The sequence below is a fragment of the Neomonachus schauinslandi genome, chromosome 9 (genome assembly GCF_002201575.2).
Source record: "Neomonachus schauinslandi chromosome 9, ASM220157v2, whole genome shotgun sequence".
NCBI classification, from domain to species: Eukaryota; Metazoa; Chordata; class Mammalia; order Carnivora; family Phocidae; genus Neomonachus; species Neomonachus schauinslandi.
The window spans coordinates 4,994,811-5,013,569 of record NC_058411.1 but is presented as its reverse complement, the minus strand read 5'-3'; the positions used below and the strand labels follow the sequence as shown (position 1 = coordinate 5,013,569).

The 18,759-nt window shown below is 46.1% G+C and overlaps 1 protein-coding gene across 2 annotated transcripts in view; it reads left to right on the top strand.

Moving 5' to 3' along the window:
• The first annotated feature begins 2,334 nt into the window (after positions 1–2,334).
• Positions 2,335–18,759, top strand: part of EML1 (EMAP like 1) — a 79,369-nt gene continuing 62,944 nt past the window's right edge. The window contains exon 1 of one of the 2 annotated variants that reach the window (XM_044918354.1): positions 2,335–2,515. In XM_044918354.1, coding sequence (XP_044774289.1) covers positions 2,359–2,515 — 157 coding nt within the window. In that variant the 5' untranslated portion in view covers positions 2,335–2,358. The remainder of the gene's footprint in view (positions 2,516–18,759) is intronic. The other variant, XM_044918353.1, reaches the window with a different exon arrangement.

Below are 18,759 nucleotides of genomic sequence, written 5' to 3'. Positions count from 1 at the left end.
TTCACTTTGTGGTTTTCTTCAGACAAAATGGCTACAGGGTTTCCCACATGTACCCTCACCCCCTCCGTGTAACACTTAGATGTGGCTAGAAGCCACGCAAAAGGGATTTACTTTTATATTTTTCCAAGTGAGTGTAAACTCTCCCCCCCCCCCGAGTCTATATACCTGTGTTTCCTCTCCAGTACTTTCAAGTAGTTGGGGTTTTTTGGTATAATTTCCAGGCTTAAAATTGCCTTCTGTGGGCAGGAGTGGGGGTGGTGCTTTCTAGAAGGGGTCTGTTATACCTGGAAGCAGCAGCAACTCCACGATGCTTACATTGTAGTTGGGAGATAGCAGATAAGCTAACAAGAGCACAGTAATGCTGTGGAAGAAATAAATAAGGTTGAGGTGATCCAAGTACTGGCCTTAGGTTAGGTTGTTAGGAAGGGACTCTGAAGAGTTCTGGTTGAGTTGACACCTAAAGAACAGAAGAATTTGGTCATGCAAAAAGCTTGTTGAGAAATGTTTCAAGAAGGGGCGCCTGAGTGGCTCAGCCCATTGAGCATCCGACTCTTGATTTTGGCTCAGGTCATGGTCTCAGGGTTGTGAGATTGAGCCCTGCATCGAGCTCCTTGCTGGGCATAGAGACTGCTTAAGATTCTCGCTCTCCCTCTCCCTCTGCCCCTCCCCTGCCTCTCTCTCAAAAAAAATAAAAATAAAAATAAAAAAGGAGATGTTTCAAGTAAAAGCAACAGCACATACCAAAACTCTTAGGGCAGTTGCGAAAGGTCAGTGTGACCAAAGCACAGAGAGTGAAAGGAGGAATGACGTGAAATGAGTTTCAGAGGCAAGGAGACCGTGTGGGACCTGGAAGGCCTTGATAAGGAATTGGCGATTAACGGCTCTATACAAGAGACTAGGCTTGCCTTTGCTGTAAGGGGATGCTTACCAAACAGATTTGACGACTAATGTTGCTTTGTCCGAGTAGCCAGACCTTAGCAGGCATGACTGATACATAGTGTAGTCTTGTTTGTTTGTTTTTAATGAAATAAAAAATTTTATTTGTATGGTCTTAGATTCTGCATTGCCACTAACTTTTATAACGTTACCATCTATCATGTTTTGACTGAATAACAAGATTATCCATAATTACCTGAAGAGGCTATTAAAATACTTCTTTCTTTTCTTCCTTTTCCTACTACATGTCAGCATGAGGTCAAATTTTCTTCATATATTCCAACCAAAATAACATATCACAGCAGATTGAATGCAGGAACAACTTCAGTTATTTTCTAATAAGTCAGACATTAAAGAAAAATTTTAAATACTCAATGTCAATCTTTTCACAAAACTATTTTTGTCTTGAAAAACAGCAATTTTCCATAAAAATGTTTTATTGAACATGTCATGCTTTGCTATTTTTAAATAGGTCATGATTAAATATTTATAAATTGCCTGTTTTAATTTTCAATACAATAGATATTGATGGACATAATTCACAAATAAGCTATTTGTGGTCCTCAATAATTGTTACTAATATAAAGGAGTCCTGAGACCAAAACATTTGATAACTGCTATGTTAAAGCTATTGTACATGGAAAAGATGATACATTAACTTTAAGTACATAGTGAAATCATGCAAAAAGTTTTTTTTTCAAATTTTTATTTAAGTTCTAGGTAGTTAGCATATAGTGCATAATATTGGTTTCAGGAGATGGTGTAGTCGTATGATTATCTGACCACCCTGTCAGCTAGCATCGATAGCACAAAAGCTAGAAGGCCATGCGGTGGATTTCTGCAGTATGTGTGAAGTTGAAGTGGGTACATCCTAGCCGCCCCCCCCACCTCTGAGGTCTCTGACGTCATAGGAAAGAAAATACGTTGCCTTGTGTTAGAATAATATAATGACAATTAAAACCACAGCTAAGGGCGCCTGGGTGGCTCAGTGGTTAAGCGTCTGCCTTCGGCTTAGGTCATGATCTCAGGGTCCTGGGATTGAGCCCCGCATCGGGCTCCCTGCTCCGCGGGAAGCCTGCTTCTCCCTCTGCCCCTCCCCACCACTCATGCTCTGTCTCTCTCCCTCTCTGTCTCAAATAAATAAATAAAATCTTAAAAAAAAAAAACCCTCATAGCTAACAAGAAGTGAAAAGCACAAGCAGCACGAGAAAGACTGTAGCAGAATGAGGTGTAGTGGTTCTGGGTAGTAAGTGCTGTCCCACATGGTTTCTGCCTAAGAGCGGTTGCCTTCCGTTGATAAATACTGTTGCGTTTTAGCCATGTGCGCGTGCATGGGTGTTGGTCTAATTTCTCTGGGGAGTGCTAAAGAGTCACGGGTTCCTCTCCTTTGGTTCAGATGACAGCGCTTCGGCTGCCAGTAGCATGGAGGTGACAGACCGCATTGCCTCCCTGGAGCAGCGTGTCCAGATGCAAGAGGATGACATCCAGCTGCTCAAATCGGCGCTGGCGGACGTGGTTCGGCGGCTGAACATCACGGAGGAGCAGCAGGCTGTGCTGAACAGGAAAGGACCTACCAAAGGTGGGCGTCTTAGATGCGCAGGAACAGCGGACAGCTTGGTCTCATAGCAGGTGTTTGCCCCTAGTGCATACACGACGCACTCCTCAGTGCTGACAGAGACCGGAGACTCAGAGCATCGATGAGCTGGTCTCGGCGTTGCCAGAATCATCACACAAAGCGGGACGGGGTTTTTTCGGCTTGATGTTAGTGAGTTGTTCAGCCCAGGGGTGTACACGTGTAGGTGATCAGTAAATGCTCAGAACCACCCACGGTGGACTGTTGGGAACAATTGTTTATCATAGGATGGAAGGAGCTTGCGAGGCAGAACCTAGAACCAAAAACCCCACGATCCTTTGGGCATCCTGGAGGCTGTTCCAAACTTCTTGATAACTCTCCTCTCTTTCTCTGTACTCAGCTTGTCTGCTACCATTCAGTTCAGCACAGCCAACACTTAATTATCCTATGCCACAGTGAAGCTCAGAGCCAAGAACTGGGGGCCCAGAGGACAGGCCCTTCCCTGAGGAGCTCAGAACCCACACGTTCATCACTCACTGCCCCCCCTTGTAGCTAGTAAGCTCCTCTTGGGCATAGCCTCCTGTTTCTTTCGAATCTCCTGCTCTGCTGTCCAGGAGAACGTAGTCTACTGCAGAATTCCGTACCTAGTGGGTTTCCAGCAAATTTAAATCATTTCATTTCCCTGTGGTGCCTATGTGTGAAACATAAAAAAAGCAATATTTGTGTTGGAAGTAACTTTGTAGTGACCCTCTTCTTAAAATTTGGAAGTACAACGCCTCGTTAAAACTTCTGCCCTACTAGTCATAGTCAGTCCCCTGATGTCTGCTTTCAACCCATATACATTGCTCATCATTTGCCAGGATTTCTGTTCCTTGTGGCTAACTTTAGAAACAGAACTCATCTTGGCTGTTAAATTCCTTTTATTAAAACATTTGAGATCACACTGGCATGTAAATGTCCCTTTAAAATTAGCTTTTTTTTTTTTTTTTGGTTGTTTGGATTTAACAAATTATTTCACAGTTACCATGTTTTTCTTGGAGTCAGGAGAGGGTACTGTTTGATGTTGCATATGTTACTTTTTTCTCAAGTACTTGGCTACATTTTCACATATCCGTGGAGAGAAATCTATTTCTTTGTCCTTCTGGGTAATTATCACCAGCTCCATGTAAGAGATACATGCTGGGCAATGTCTATATATTTTTGTAATTTTTTTTATCTGAGTATAGTTGATACACAATGTTACATTAGTTTCAGGTGTACCACTTAGTGATTTAATATCTGTATGCCCTGCTCACCACAAGTGTGGCTGCCATCTGTTACCACATAACACTACCTCTTGAATAATCCTTTTATTTATTTATTTACAAGGTTTTATTTATTTATTTGAGAGACAGAACACAAAGAGGGAGAGGGAGAAGCAGGCTCCCTGCTCAGCAGCCTGCTGAGGGGCTTGATCAGGACCCCGATTCAGGACCTGAGCCTAAGTCACATGCTTAACCAACTGAGCCACCCAGGTGCCCCTTGAATAATCCTTTTAAATCATGTTTTTTCCTCCTCCTAAGTTACAGAATGATTAGGGTATTTTAAATAGAAACCAGGTAATTTAGGTATTCTTGACCTGCTCAGCTTTCCCAAAATAAAGCCGATGACTACTCTACCCTAAAAGGTACATTCGAAGTTGTTGCTTCGTATAAAACATGAGACTTCCAAAACTTCTGTTTTAAAAAAAATTAGGGAAAAAATAATACAAGAGACCTACCAAGGAGTTTTCTTCTCTTGATTAAGAGTAAAGTTTGGTTTTTATAAAACTTCATCAAAAAGAAAAATTTGTTTTCATAGTGAGCTCTATTTCTGTATAATATTCTTTTCGTAAGTAAAAGTTAATCAGAACATAATAGCAGGGGGTCACCCCAAGAAACAGAACGAAGGTCAGAAGAAAGCTGGTGAGTGGGGTGGCATCCCCTGGATGCAATGGGCCACGGTTTCCCCCAAGCACTTAATTACAGGACAGTGGAAGCGGAGGTGGGGAGGTGGAGAAGGGGGCCTGTCATAAGCTCTGGGTCGCTGCTTCCCTTCTGGGGAGAGTCGTGTGGGTGCACAGACACCTCTAGCTGGATAGCTGTACTCAGTAGCCGCGGCTCAGTTGGGGGATCTTTCAGACAAGATGGATCAGGGGCAAACTTGCTTTGGTTGTAAAAGGCCACATTATTATTATGATCACACTTTACATTATTTTGGCCTGCCGTTTTGGCCTGATACAGACTTGAAGAAGACAGGACACACGTCATTCTAATTGTTAAACATTAAGTGTTGTCGGGCGCCTGGGTGGCTCAGTTGGTTGAGCGACTGCCTTCGGCTCAGGTCATGATCCTGGAGTCCCAGGATCGAGTCCTGCATCGGGCTCCCTGCTCAGCGAGGAGCCTGCTTCTCCCTCTGACCCTCCCCCCTCTCATGTACTCTCTCTCATTCTCGCTCTCTCAAATAAATAAATAAATCTTAAAAAAAAAAAAAAATTAAGTGTTGTCAAAAGCTTAGGGTTCAGTGTTTCGAGCTTCGGGTGCACATCGAGCTTTGGGTGCACACCTGCCCAGTGACAGGGTTGGCTGGCCACCACGAAACAGGCCACACTGGTGGGCAGTGAGCTTTCAAAGCGCTCAGCGTGGTTCAGCTCGGAGACGGTGCATGGGGGCTGCCAGGTCTATGTGCAGTCACCCCAGGCTGGTAGACGGCAGGGGCCACACAGTAGCCCCAGTGTTGCCTGTGAGGCCGTCCATCGTGATTCTAATCCCTTTCCACGACGGAGCTTCGCTTATGTGTAGGAAGTTATCGTGACCTCTCAGCTTTGACTTACTGTATTATTCTTTGTATGACTCACTAGCATAACAATGAGAACTGCAGTCTCGGGAAAATAATTCACTGACAGATCGAGTTCATGGCTTCCTGAGACACGGGGCAGATTGTGGCCGACCCATCCGACGCCGGGCCTGTGGACGTAGAGTTCATGTAGAGGGAGCTCCGTCTCAGACCACTGTTCCTTGGCAACATTCTCCTGTCCCTGGGTTTTTAACCAGTGATACCGCCCTGGGTCTTAGGAGTTACTCAGTCTCTACCTAAGCTCCCCAGACTTCGTTATTCTTGTTTCCTTTTGCCTTTGGTATTTTTTTCTAAGTATTAAGAACTGGTTGCCCTGTCATGCATCTTAACTCAAGAGAACCTTGGCCTGCAGAGTTTGCTTTGTTTATGTTAGATTGACTCTCAGATGGGGAGATTTGGCATTTTTTAAAATTATGCTGAGCTTGGGTTACCATAGAGTGGAGAAAAGAGAATCAAATGGTTTGTGGAGGCACATATTGAAAAAATTCTCAGTAATAAAGTTTTTTCGGTATTGTGGATGGAGCAGGGCAGTCCTCACTGGTCACTAGCAGAATTCAGGGACAAGACCCCCTTATAGATCGCTGTTGTGAGTATAAATACAGAAGAGCGCATCACAAATAAGAGCTCACTGCCACATCATGCGTGGTGGAGGATAAATGGATAGAAAGGAATGGAAGGAATGAAAGCTATAGGGGCATGGCTAGAGAACCGCAGCCCTTTGTAGGCTTGAGTACGGTGTCATCTGTAAAAATGTCTGTGTTATTTGTAACAGGGAAAGTGCTGTACATTGCATTAAGAGTCAAGAGCAAGACATAAAACTGTATATATGGCATAATTCAAGTAAATAGACAAAATCTGTGCAAAAAGATGGGAAAGAGCTATACCAAGAGTTATCATTGATGGTTTTTTGGGTTTTTTTTCCTGAGTGGTAGGATTGTGATTGCGTTTCTTGTATACATTTTAGTTGGTTTCTAAATATTCTTTGGTGTCATAAGCAGAAGAAATTTGTGTTTTAAAAATGACTCCTTTCTTGGGTGCCTGGGTGGCTCAGTCGGTTAAACGTTTCCCTTCGGCTTGGGGTCATGATCCTGGGGTCCTGGGATTGAGCCCCGCATCAGGCTTCCTGCTCAGCAGGGAGTCTGCTTCTCCCTCTGTCCCTTCCCCCGCTTGTGTGCTCTCTCTCTCTCTCTCAAATAAATAAATAAAATCTTTAAAAAAATTTTTTTTAATTAAAAAATAAAAATTATTCCTTTCTTACCCTGAATCTGATCTTCACTGCACTGAGAACAACAGCAGGGCTCAGAGCAAATGTCTGGAGGCTGGAGTTGGCTCACGTGTGTTCTCAAGAAGACAAGGAATCATGGTTTGGAGTTAGATTCATAATAGGCCCATTGTGTACATGCATGGCTAGGGGAGTGCTATAAGATTTTACTGTAAAATGTAGATTAAAATATTGTCATTGTCCCACGTATCTGGGATTGTCTGCTTTGTTATGCATTAACGAGCAAGTAATTCCTATTCATCATTTTAAATTTTGCTTGTGTGTTCAGACCGTAATTCAGCAGCTTGCCTTTTGTGAACTTTAATATACCTTTTGCAGCCTTTCTTATTGGTTATATTCAGAGCCCCATTAATTAACATATCAGAGAATTACTAAATATAACCAAAACTTTCTAGTAGAGATGCTTATATGCAAGTGGGTCCTGCTCTTCTGAGACATCAAAACCTTCCAGTATCAGGACTTAGCCTCCGAGACTGCTGTTGAAAGCAGACTACAGATAACCTTTCAATAGTCTCTGCTATGTTGACACTTACTCCTAATGTTCAGAATGATACTCATAGCTACCATTTATTGATTGGCTGGGTGCTGGACATTGCAATAGATATTTTGGATATATGAGCCCATTTCCCCTCTCCACAGTTCTTTGAGGTAGGTGCTATCATGCCCATTTTACAAATGAGGAAACAGCCTCTAGGAGATTCGATAATTGACCCCAGGTCACACAAATCTGGGACTGGCCCCCAGGGCCTGGCTGGACATGCCTTCTTTCTACCATCTATGTTGCTTTGCTTAGCAGTATTATTTAAATTCACATTATTCAAATCAAGCCAAGTATTTAGGAAATGAGTAACCAAAGGACTTGAAATGAGGGCTCTCTTCTCAAGGTTTAACTTGATTTGCAAAGTGTCCCAAATAGCATAGATCGTATTTGGCACATGATTGTGTGAAATATTATGTATGGTCCCTTCACAAATTTTATTAGGGAGGGACAAATAACAAATTAAAATTTTAAGCTCTGTGCAATGAATGAAAGTAACAAATAATTAGTTCTTTATCCTGTCTAACTGCAGTTAGCAGTTTGTATCCCTCTCTCTCTTACACTGTGTTTTCTCCTTGTCTTTCACCTTACAGATGGCTCTATTACAGAATATAACTTCTGGGTTTTTTTTTTTTAAGACGGAACACACTGTAGTCTCTCCCATTTTTCCCATTAATTGCCCTCCCTTGTTTATTTTTTTTTAAAGATTTTATTTATTTATTTGACAAAGAGAGACAGAGTGAAGAAGGGACACAAGCAGGGGGAGTGGGAGAGGGAGAAGCAGGCTTCCCGCCGAGCAGGGAGCCCGATGCGGGGCTCGATCCCAGGACCCTGGGATCAGGACCTGAGCCGAAGGCAGACGCTTAACGGCTGAGCCACCCAGGCGCCCCGCCCTCCCTTGTTTAGACAGGCATTATTTAGTGAATTCTGGAGAAGGTTTAGTAGATTTATTCAGTTTCCCAGAGACTAAGGATTGTATTCAAACTTTATATTATGATGGTGCGCCTGGGTGGCTCAGTCGGTTAAGCGTCCAACTCTTGATTTTCGCTCAGGTCATGATCTCAGGGTCGTGAGATCGAGCCCCACATCAGGCTCTGCGTGGAGTCTGCTTTTGAGATTTTCTCTCCCTTTCCCTCTGCCCCTCCCCCATTCTCTCTCTCTCTAAAATAAATAAAATCTTGGGCGCCTGGGTGGCTCAGTCGTTAAGCGTCTGCCTTCGGCTCAGGTCATGATCCCAGGGTCCTGGGATCGAGTCCCACATCGGGCTCCCTGCTCAGCGGGAAGCCTGCTTCTCCCTCTCCCACTCCCCCTGCTTGTGTTCCTGTTCTCGCTGTCTCTCTCTGTCATATAAATAAATAAAATCTTAAAAAAAAATAAATAAATAAAAATAAAATAAAATAAATAAAATCTTTAAAAAAAAACTTTATATTATGAAATGTCCCCATGTATAAAAAAGTAGAAAGAAAAATACCTTTTATTTTTTACCTGGCTTCATTATTTATCAACATGTTGCCAGTTTTATTATCCCCCCCCCATGACTTACTTCCCTCACCCCATTAGGATTATTTTAAGGCAAATCCAAGACATTGTATCATTTTATCTATAAATATGTCAGTATATATGATATAAGGATTCTCTTTTTTAAAAATCCATAATACCCTTATCACAAATTTATTATTAAAAAGTAATTCCTTAATATTAAGTCAGCATTCAGATTTTTCCAGTTTTCTAATGAATGACTTTTTTATAGCAGCCTATTGAGATATAATTCACAGAACATAAAATTCAACCTTTTAAACTGTTTTTAGTATGGTTCACAAAGTTGTACAGCCATCCCTACTCTCTAATTTCAGAACATTGTCATCACCCCAGAAGTTACCCCCTCTCATGCCCCCCCGCCCTCCCTCGCTAGCAACCACCAGTCCAGTGTCTCTGCGGATGTGACTGTTGGGGACATTTTGTGTAAAAGGAATCACGCGGCATGTGGTCTTTTGCCGCTGTCTTCTGTCACTTAGCAGGTCTTCAAGGTACATCTGTGTCATAGCAGGCGTCAATACCTTATTTCTTCTGATGGCTGAATAATACTCTGGTGCAAGAGATGCAACATATTGCTTATTTGTTCATCAGTTGACGGACATTCGGGTTGCCAATAAATGACTTTCCATAATCAGTTCATTAATGTCTTTTTTGCCCATACATATTTCCATTATATTGACTATTCAGCATTAGAGGATTCTTATATTACCAGACCCACGCCCAGGAATTCAAATAACCCGTGATACCAGAGAGAGCCTCATCTACCCGCCAACACTATATTAAAACTTGATTCATGTGTAGTCTGATCATTTAAAAAACTTTTTAAAACCATATAAGAAGAGGGGCACCTGGGTGGCTCAGTCAGTTAAGTGTCTGCCTTTGGCTCAGGTCATGGTCCCAGGGTCCTGGGATCGAGCCCCACATCAGGCTCCTTACTCAGCGGGGAGCCTGCTTCTGCCTCTCTCTCTGCCCCTCCCCCCGCTGTGCTCTCACGCTCTCTCTCCCTCTTAAATAAATAAAATCTTCTAAAAAAATCATATAAGAAGAGTTAAGATTTTAAATCTGCTGAAGTCCTCAGGCTTCTGCAGAGCAGTTAAGGCAGTTCTGTACTTGCTCTTTCCACCGCAGGGTAGAGATATCTTCCCTACTACTCTTATAGCACACGCCGCGGGGGGGAGGTGGGGGAGGGGGGGATGCCCCGCAGTTGACTCCAGCATCCCCTGTGGGTGGTCTTTTGTTTTACAGGTAATGCCGCAGTGGTTGACCTTGTGCATGTGGCATTTTGCGTTGTTGCCAGTCTGTCTTTAGGACAGATTCCTAGAAGCGGGATTGCCCATCAGAGGATGAGAGCGCGTGTGACTTTGCTGGGTGTCAGCAGCGGGATTTTCCACAGAACTTAAGTAATTATTACCCACTTGTCTCACAGCGTAGTGGACACAGTTTGCCTCTTCCAGTTCCAAACGTGGACATCTCATAAATTTTGAAATGGATAATTAGGGGGGTCCCGAGCTCAAGTCCCGCATTGGGGTCCACACTGGGTGTGGAGCCTACTTAAAAAAGGTAAAAAATAAATGAAGCCTATAAATAGATTCCTTCCAGTTTGGGGCACCTGGGTGGCTCAGTCGGTTAAGCATCCAACTCTTGATCTCAGCTCAGGTCATGATCTCAGGGTCGTGAGATGGAGCCCTGTGGTGGGCTCTGTGCAGGACATGGAGCCTGCTTGGGATTCTCTCTCTCTCTCCCTCTCTCTAAAAAAATAAATAAATAAAATAGATGGATAATTAGGAATTCTAGATTCATAGTGGTCAGATATGCTAAAATTAAACTTTGGATTTCTACACATAACCACATACATAGTCACGCTTTGCACAATTAAGTTTATTTCAAAACCTAATGCAATGTTTTACTTATCAAATATTGCACATTGAGTTATTACTATGATGTGAGTGAAAAGGGTTTCTTGGTCTTTAGGTTGTAACAGCTCATAATAATAAGCATTGGTAGGTTCAGCTAGCTATACTCGAATTTCTGTATTTATATCAACTCTAGTTTTGAAAATATGTCATCAACAGTTCTTCAAGTGTGGATATTCCAATCCTACCACCTAGAAAGATTGAAAAAAATTTATTTCAGGTTTAATTATGAATGTTTTAGACCCGAGATTGCGAATACTTTTGTTAGAGCCAGAGATTTTCAGCTACCATGTTGTGGAGTCATTTTGCAGGAAATTTAACTCCTGGTAGTTTATCGAGGACCTTCTATGAAAGAGTATGCCAGGTAACTACTAGTCATCAGTCCTGCACATGTGGCCGGACCAAGGGCCTGTCCCCTTCAGCCTCGTGATTCAGCTCCCTGGTGGACTGTCGAGTCTGTCTACGAACTGACTCGGGGTGGCGACGTCATAGAAACTCAGGACACTCTTCCCGCATGAATTAGGATCTGATTTCAGGGTGGGAAGAGACATCCTGAGAGTGCATTTGGACTAAAAATGGGGCCTAAGGTCACACTGCCAGTTGGGGACACACTGGGCCTAGAGCTCTGGCCTTCACGCCCAGACCTGAGGTCCTGCCCCTACCCACACTCCCCTGCCGCCCTCACTTTGCCAGGCGTCTGCCTCTGCCCGTCCCTGGGTGTGCTGGATGCGGCTGAGGACACTCGCGTGGGTCTGATTCCGCCGTAGGTGCCTGTGAACGTAACTGACACGCTACGCTAATTCTACTCACATCGTGTTCCGGGGGCTCGATTGCACCCTGATGTCCAAAAGCATTTCATCATCTGGATGTAGCCATAGGGTAAGAGCCCCCACTTCTCGTGTGCCTGCAGCATCCTGGACACGCCGCTAACAACTCCCACTGCTCATTCCTGATCCTCGCAGCGCCCTGCAGGCTGGCCGCTGTTACCCGTATTTCACAAAGAAGCTGGGGCTTGGAAAGGTGGTGACTTCTCCGAGGCTCCATAAGTAAGCCGAACTGAGAGTGAGGCCAGTCCTGTCTGAGCCCTTCAGTCCTCTGTGCTTCTCAGTCTCCCTTGAGATTTGAGATTCCGACCGTCCTGATACCGCTCCCATGAATGCATTCTAAACACACACCATTTATCATTCATTCTCCTTTTATTTGAGAAATCCTCCTTTCGTGCCGTGGGTCTACATTTTGCCCCTAGGAACAATTAAAATGTTATTTTAAAAATCCCTTTTATGAACCAGAAGAATGTCTCATCTCTTAGTGTCATGTGGAGGCAAAGGAATCATTTATCTTCGCACCTGATGAGCGGGAAATTGTGTTTGAACCTTTCCCTGTGCTATTTCTCTTCCACGGTTTTAAAGATCGCTTGTCTGAAAATGACTCATTGTAGCGGCTCTTGTGTCCTTCCGTCCTCCCGATCCAGGCTGGTACTCGTCACACTGGACACCAGGAGGCATTTTTTTCTTCCAGAACTTTCCCTTTATGGTGGCCGCCTTTTTTCCTTGAGTAGCTAATCACATCTAGATGGGGAAACATGGAAGCAACCTGCTGAGGTGTCATGTGCACAAAGGGCACTTAGTTAAAGGCATTTTGGTGGCAGTTGCTGTGCTATTGACAAAGTCAGTGGTGAGGAACCCCGGGGGATGTTACCCAGATCCGCGTGTGGCCCTAACGGATCTCTCTACCTTCCCTGTCACTCCGAGGGCAGTCACCGTGCCCCCGCCCCATCTTCGGTTTTTCTTTCATGATTTCTCATCAGAACTTTAAGGATTCTTTTCGCTTCTGATGATGCTCTGTCACAACTTAATTTTTTTTTAAGATTTTATTTATTTGTTTGTCAGAGAGAGAACAGAGAGAGCACAAGCAGGGGGAGCAGCAGAGGAAAAGGGAGAAGCAGCGTCCCCGCCGAGCAGGGAGCCCGATGCGGGACTCGATCCCAGGACCCTGGAATCACGACCTGAGCCGAAGGCAGACGCTTAACAACTGAGCCACCCAGGGGCCCTCTGTCATAGCTTAACGTACAAGATCTGTTACCCCCAGTCAGAGAGCCTGCCGCACGCAGCTGATCTTTCATGGGCTTCTACAGTCCTAGTTTCCCTTCTGGGAGAAGGACAGAACTAGGTTATTAGGAGGCTGAACTTTGAAATTATGACTCAAGAAAAAAATAAAAATTTCACAATGGCCCAGAAATGGTACCATAACACCTTCTCTTGGAAGCAGGGCTTTTGTTCTTGAAATTCAGTGCGGTGTGACCCACAAATCCCGGTTGAACACCTTCTGTGGAGGCATGCCACCTTCAGGGAGCCTCCCATCGTCCATGGAGTGGGCAGGCGAATAAACAGACGGTTGCCGTGTGGTGTTCTGGGGATGGCAGCACAGGCCAGGGCTGTGGGAGCAGGGAGGAGGTCACCCAGCCTGGTTTGGTGGCAAGCGTGGGGGTGGGGGGCGGTCCTGGGTCAGGGGCCCAAGAGGAGCCGACATCGTCCGTGAGCCCCTCTGGGTCCTTTGTTTCCCATCCTGCAGGCTCTGCCCTGCAGGCTGACCTATGGGGACCGCACTAGCAGGCCCTTGCCCTCCACCTCCCAGTTAGCTTTGGGCATCAGGAGCCCTCGCTGGGGACTGGAAGAAGGGGAGAGAGGGAGGTCGGAGTATGTACTTCCTTGGCTCCTTCCAAGTCCGTGGGGCCTGGGAGGGATGACAGCTGCTCTGCTATCAGCCCAGAGAGACAGAGCAGTCCACCCGGACTGGCCACCTCTGGAGCTAGGCATGCAAAGCACATGGACAGATGGCACCCCTCCCAGCACCAGTGTCTGCCGCCCACTGTTACTCTGGAAGGTGAGATTAGCCCACCTGGAACAGCAGTGATAAGCAAGGGCTAAATTGTAAGGTACAAACTGGCACGGGGTGAGCTCCAAGAGGCCATCCGGGAGGGCAGGAATGACAAGGAGGGGACAATGGCATAGCCTGTGGGTCTCAAAGTGCGGTCCCCAGAGCAGTGGCAGCATGACCTGAGAGCTTGTTAGAAAGGCAGATTCTCAGGCTGCACCCAGACCCAGCATCGGAAACACTGGGGCTGGAGCCCGGAGGTCTGTATTGTAACACGCCCTCCGGGTGAGTCTGTGCACACTCAGATTTGTGAACCCGACAGAGGCAAAGCTAAGGAAGTGGCATCGTTTTGCTTGTTGGTTTGTGTGCGGGGAGCGCAGTGAAGAGTCTGGGCACATAGTGGGAGAAATAAAGCCGTATGGACAGAATGAGAGCAGCTTAGAGGTTATAAAAGACCAGATCCTGACGGGCCTGGTGGCAGGGAGGCGGGCTAACCCCGGGGTCGGGACCGTGTCCTCTCCTCTCTGGGCTGGTTGTGAAGTAGGAGCCCCTCACATGTGCAGGTCCCAGTAGGCCAAGACAGCACCCTTCCAGTTGTCCCACTCTGCCCAACAACGAGTATGTGTAACACTGTGCGGCGGCACCCGGGTACTGTTGGAGATGGTGGTGAGGGACGTCAAGGTGAGGGCCACAGGGAGACGCGCCTGGACAGGTCTGACCAAACGCCCAGGAGACCCACCCTCGGGTCTAGGAGTCATGCTTCAGAGACCGGCTGGACAGGCGGGAATAGCAGTAATGGAAGGGACAGCCAGGCTGACATGAGTCATTCTCACCTCCTAGGGCTGCTGTGACCGATGACCACCAACTGGGGCCCGGGGGGCCTGAGACAGCAGACTTACTCTCTCACGCTGCTGGAGGCTGGCAGTCCGAGACCAGTACACTGGACTGAAGTCAAGGTGTGGGCAGGGTCGGTTCCTGCTGGAGGCTCTAAGCGAGACTGTTCCAGGCCTCTCTCCCAGCTTCTGTGGCTGCCGGCCATCCTTGGCATTCCCTGGCTTCTAGATGCTTCGCTCCCAGCTCTGCATCCACCGTCGCCTGGCCTTCTCTCCTGGGGCCTCTGTGTCTCTTCTCTGCTCCTCACAAGGACACCATCACTGGGTTCAGGGCCCATCCTCATACTGTGTGACCTCATCTTAACTAATTACATCGACAAAGACCCTATTTCCAAAAAAGGTCATGTCCCCAGGTTCTGGGTGGACGGGAACATTGAAGGTCCATGTATTTAAAAAACAAAACAAGGGCGCCTGGGTGGCTCAGTTGGTTAAGCGACTGCCTTCGGCTCAGGTCATGATCCTGGAGTCCCTGGATCGAGTCCCGCATCGGGCTCCCTGCTCGGCAGGGAGTCTGCTTCTCCCTCTGACCCTCCTCCCTCTCATGCTCTCTGTATCTCATTCTCTCTGTCTCAAATAAATAAATAAAATCTTTAAAAAAAAAAAAAACAAAACAAAACCAGAATGGGAACAGAAATGGTGGACGAAGCAGAGAGAGAAGGTAGAGTAGTGAAAATGATGGTGACGATGCATGTCCTCCTGGCGGGAGAAGGGTCCCGTCCGGGAGGCGTGGCAGATGTACACGAGAGAAGATGGGGAGTCCCAGTTCGGGAGCCGCGGTGCCTCGCTGAGGAACGCTGGCTCCCAGCACACTGGGCCCTCGGGTGGGCAGGTGCTCAGGAGGTGAGGCAAGAGAGCGCGTGGAGGGTGGCGGAGGGAGGGGTTGGTGCTCTGGCTGGGGCATTGCCTCTGCCTTTTGCCATTTTCTGTCACGTTTGAAAAAAAAAGGAAGCCTGGCCCCCTGCCTTAGGGACCGAAAATTTTCGGTATGTTAAAAACATTCTATGCAGTTTTGTCATTGTTTTTAAGAACCTCAGTCAAGGCGGGTTTAATTCTGTGATGCGCAAAATAAATTCTGCTAGCATTTCAAATCAATTTTTTTATTTCAGAGTAGTGTTAGAGTTATAGAAAAGTTGCAAGGACCGGGGCACCTGGGTGGCTCGGTCGTTGGGCGTCTGCCTTCGGCTCAGGTCATGGTTCCAGGGTCCTGGATTGAGCCCCGCATCGGGCTCCCTGCTCAGCTTCTCCCCCTGCTTGTGCTCTCTCTCTCAAATTAATAAATAAAATCTTAAAAAAAAAAAAAGAATACGCTCTTCCCAGCTTCATACTTGGCATAGAGCAAAATTCAGATTGCCATACCAACATTAACTTTTTATCTATAAAATTTGGATAAGCTCATACCTTTAAAATGTGCCTAACAGTGAAGTTCTAGATATTGATGTTGTCTGTCGGAGCATAGTTTGCTCCTAATATTTCTATAATTTCATGATTGTCATATTAAAATTTCATATATTATATGTCAGCCCACTTGCCTTAGCTTTTAGGCTCTAGAAAATTAAATACATGATGATAATATAGTCTAGAAAACCTTAAAGAAATTCTTGTGTGGTGATACCCCCCCGGCTTGTTACAAGCCCACCGTAGAAGCTCTTAGGGCTCATTACAATACTGACTGCCCAGCAGGTGCCAGGTTAGGGAGCGTGAGTATGCTCTGCGTCATGCTGGGGCCACCAGTGGGCTCTCAGGTGTTGGATCAGATGCTGGGCTGTGACTTGGAGGAAAACGTAGCGATCCTATCTTCTCTTTCAAATATGTAGTGTTTGTACTCTCCCTCAACAAGCAAATTTTCATTGTGTTTTTATCAGATAGTTTCATGTACTTATTGTTTGCGAATTTTAAGAAAATTGATTTTGCAGGGCTTTTTAAAACTTAAAAAATGGGGGCGCCTGGGTGGCTCAGTCGTTAAGCGTCTGCCTTCGGCTCAGGTCGTGATCCCAGGGTCATGGAATCGAGCCCCGCATCGGGCTCCCTGCTCCGTGGGAAGCCTGCTTCTCCCTCTGCCACTCCCCCTGCTGTGTTCCCTCTCTTGCTGTGTCTCTCTCTGTCAGGTAAATAAATAAAATCTTTAAAAAAAAAAAAAAAGAAAAGAAAGTTGCAAGGGCGGTACAGACAGTTGCCATCTACCCCGCACCCAGCTTCGCCAGCGATTAACATTTTACATTAGTATGCCACAATGATGATACTTTTTTTATTTTTTATTTTACCTCTTTTAAAAAAAGATTTATTTATTTGAAAGAGAGTGCACGCGTGGTGGGGAGGGGCAGAGGGAGAGGGAGAAAGAATCTCAAGCGGACTCCACACTGAGCGCAAAGCCCAATGCAGGGCTCAGTCTCACCCACGAGATCATGACCTGAGCCAAAATCAAGAGTCACACGCTTAACTGACTGCGCGACCCAGGTGCCCTAGTGATACATTTTTTATTAATTAGAGGCACACTTTATCTGGATTTCCTTAGTTTATCCCTAACATCCTTTTTATGTTGTTCCAGGATCCCATCTGGGATTATATTTGGCCATCATATCTCCTGAGGCTCTTCTAGACTGACAGTTTCTCAGATTTTCCTTGTTTCTGATGACCTTGACAGTTTTGAGGAGCCCTGGTCAGATAGTTCATTGTCTTTCGACTTGGGTTTGTCCGGTAGGTCCTGGGTTTTAGGGAGGAAGACCGTAGAGGTAAAGAGCATTGCTGTCACATCCTGCCCGGGGTACATACTCTCGACGTGACTTGTCACTGTGACGCTGGCCAGGATGGAGTTCGCCAGGTTTGTCCACAGCGAAGTGAGTCCCCACCCTGCCTCCGCCCTGCGCCGTGCAGAAGGCAGTCACTATGCCGCCCACACTTACGGAGCAGAGGACCGTGTTCCACCTGCTTGAGGATGAAGCATCTATGTAAATGATCTGAAATTCCGCATGGGAGAAATGATCTTTTCTTGCCCATTTAATCATTTACTCAATGATTCTATCAGTCTGGACTCCTGGATATTTGTTTCATACTTCGGGCTATAATCCAGTGCTACTGTCTATATTTTGTTGCTGAAATTGTCCCAGCTCTGGCTACTGGGGGAGCTCTTTCAGTTGACTCCTGGGTCCCTGTGACCTCACCCCATCAGTATAGGGTTTGGGGTTTTATTATTGCTTTTGAGCACTTCCTTACTCTCTGGCAATACAGGATGCTCCAGGCTCATGTTGTATGTGCCCTGCCCCAGCCCCAGGTTTGGGCATTTCCCCAAGGAGTCCTGATTCTTTGTTGTTGAGGAATCGTGTTAGAAACCAGGGTTTGGGTGCTGGGTGTCCTTGCTCTCAGTACTCTCAGCAGGCAGAGCTAAGGAATGTGTTTATATTGGGGCACCTGGGTGACTTGGTCAGTTAAGTGTCCAACTCTTGGTTTCAGCTCAGGTCATGATCTCGTGGGTTGTGGGATTGAGCCCCATATCAGGGTCCACGCTTGTGGAGAATCTGCTTGAAGATTCTCTCCCTCTGTCCCTCCCCCAACTCGCATGTTCACTCTCTCTCAAATAAATAAATAAATCTTAAAAAAAAAAAAGTGTGTTTATGCTAATCCATGTTTACATACATAGGTATAATTTGTATCTGTAGCTATATCAGGCTAAACATGGCTTCATACGGAGACCTACCCCCTGGCTCATTCAACGCTATCCCCCTTGCTTGTCTGTAGCCTCCCTCTGCAACAGTGAGAAGCCTGATTCCCACCATCCTCCTTGCGGTTCCTTAATTGTTCACTGCTAGGGCTCATGGTTTCAGAGGTGTTGACCATGCCCTGTGGGAAACAATGTTACTGACCCGAGCATAGTGCTTAGATGTGCTCCTCAGTCTCTCCCCATTTTCACGGCACCTTCCTGTCCTCCCCCTTCCATGAGGTTAGAGCCCATACTTGAAGTATATATTTGATTCTTGTATCCGTCATGGGTTCCCCATCTCCTGCCTGATTTTTATCTGCATACATTAAAGTTTGTTCTTTGTGCCTCAAGAGTCTGGAGGTTTTAGGGCGCCTGGGTGGCTCAGTTGGCTAAGCAACTGCCTTTGGCTCAGGTCATGATCCTGGAGTCCCGGGATCGAGTCCCGCAAGGGGCTCCCTGCTCGGCAGGGAGTCTGCTTCTCCCTCTGACCCCCCCCATCTCATGTGCTCTCTCTCTCATTCTCTTTCTCTCAAATAAATAAATAAAATCTTTTTAAAAAAAGAGAGGGCGCCTGGGTGGCTCAGTCGTTAAGCATCTGCCTTCAGCTCAGGTCATGATCCCAGGGTCCTGAGATCAAGCCCCGCAT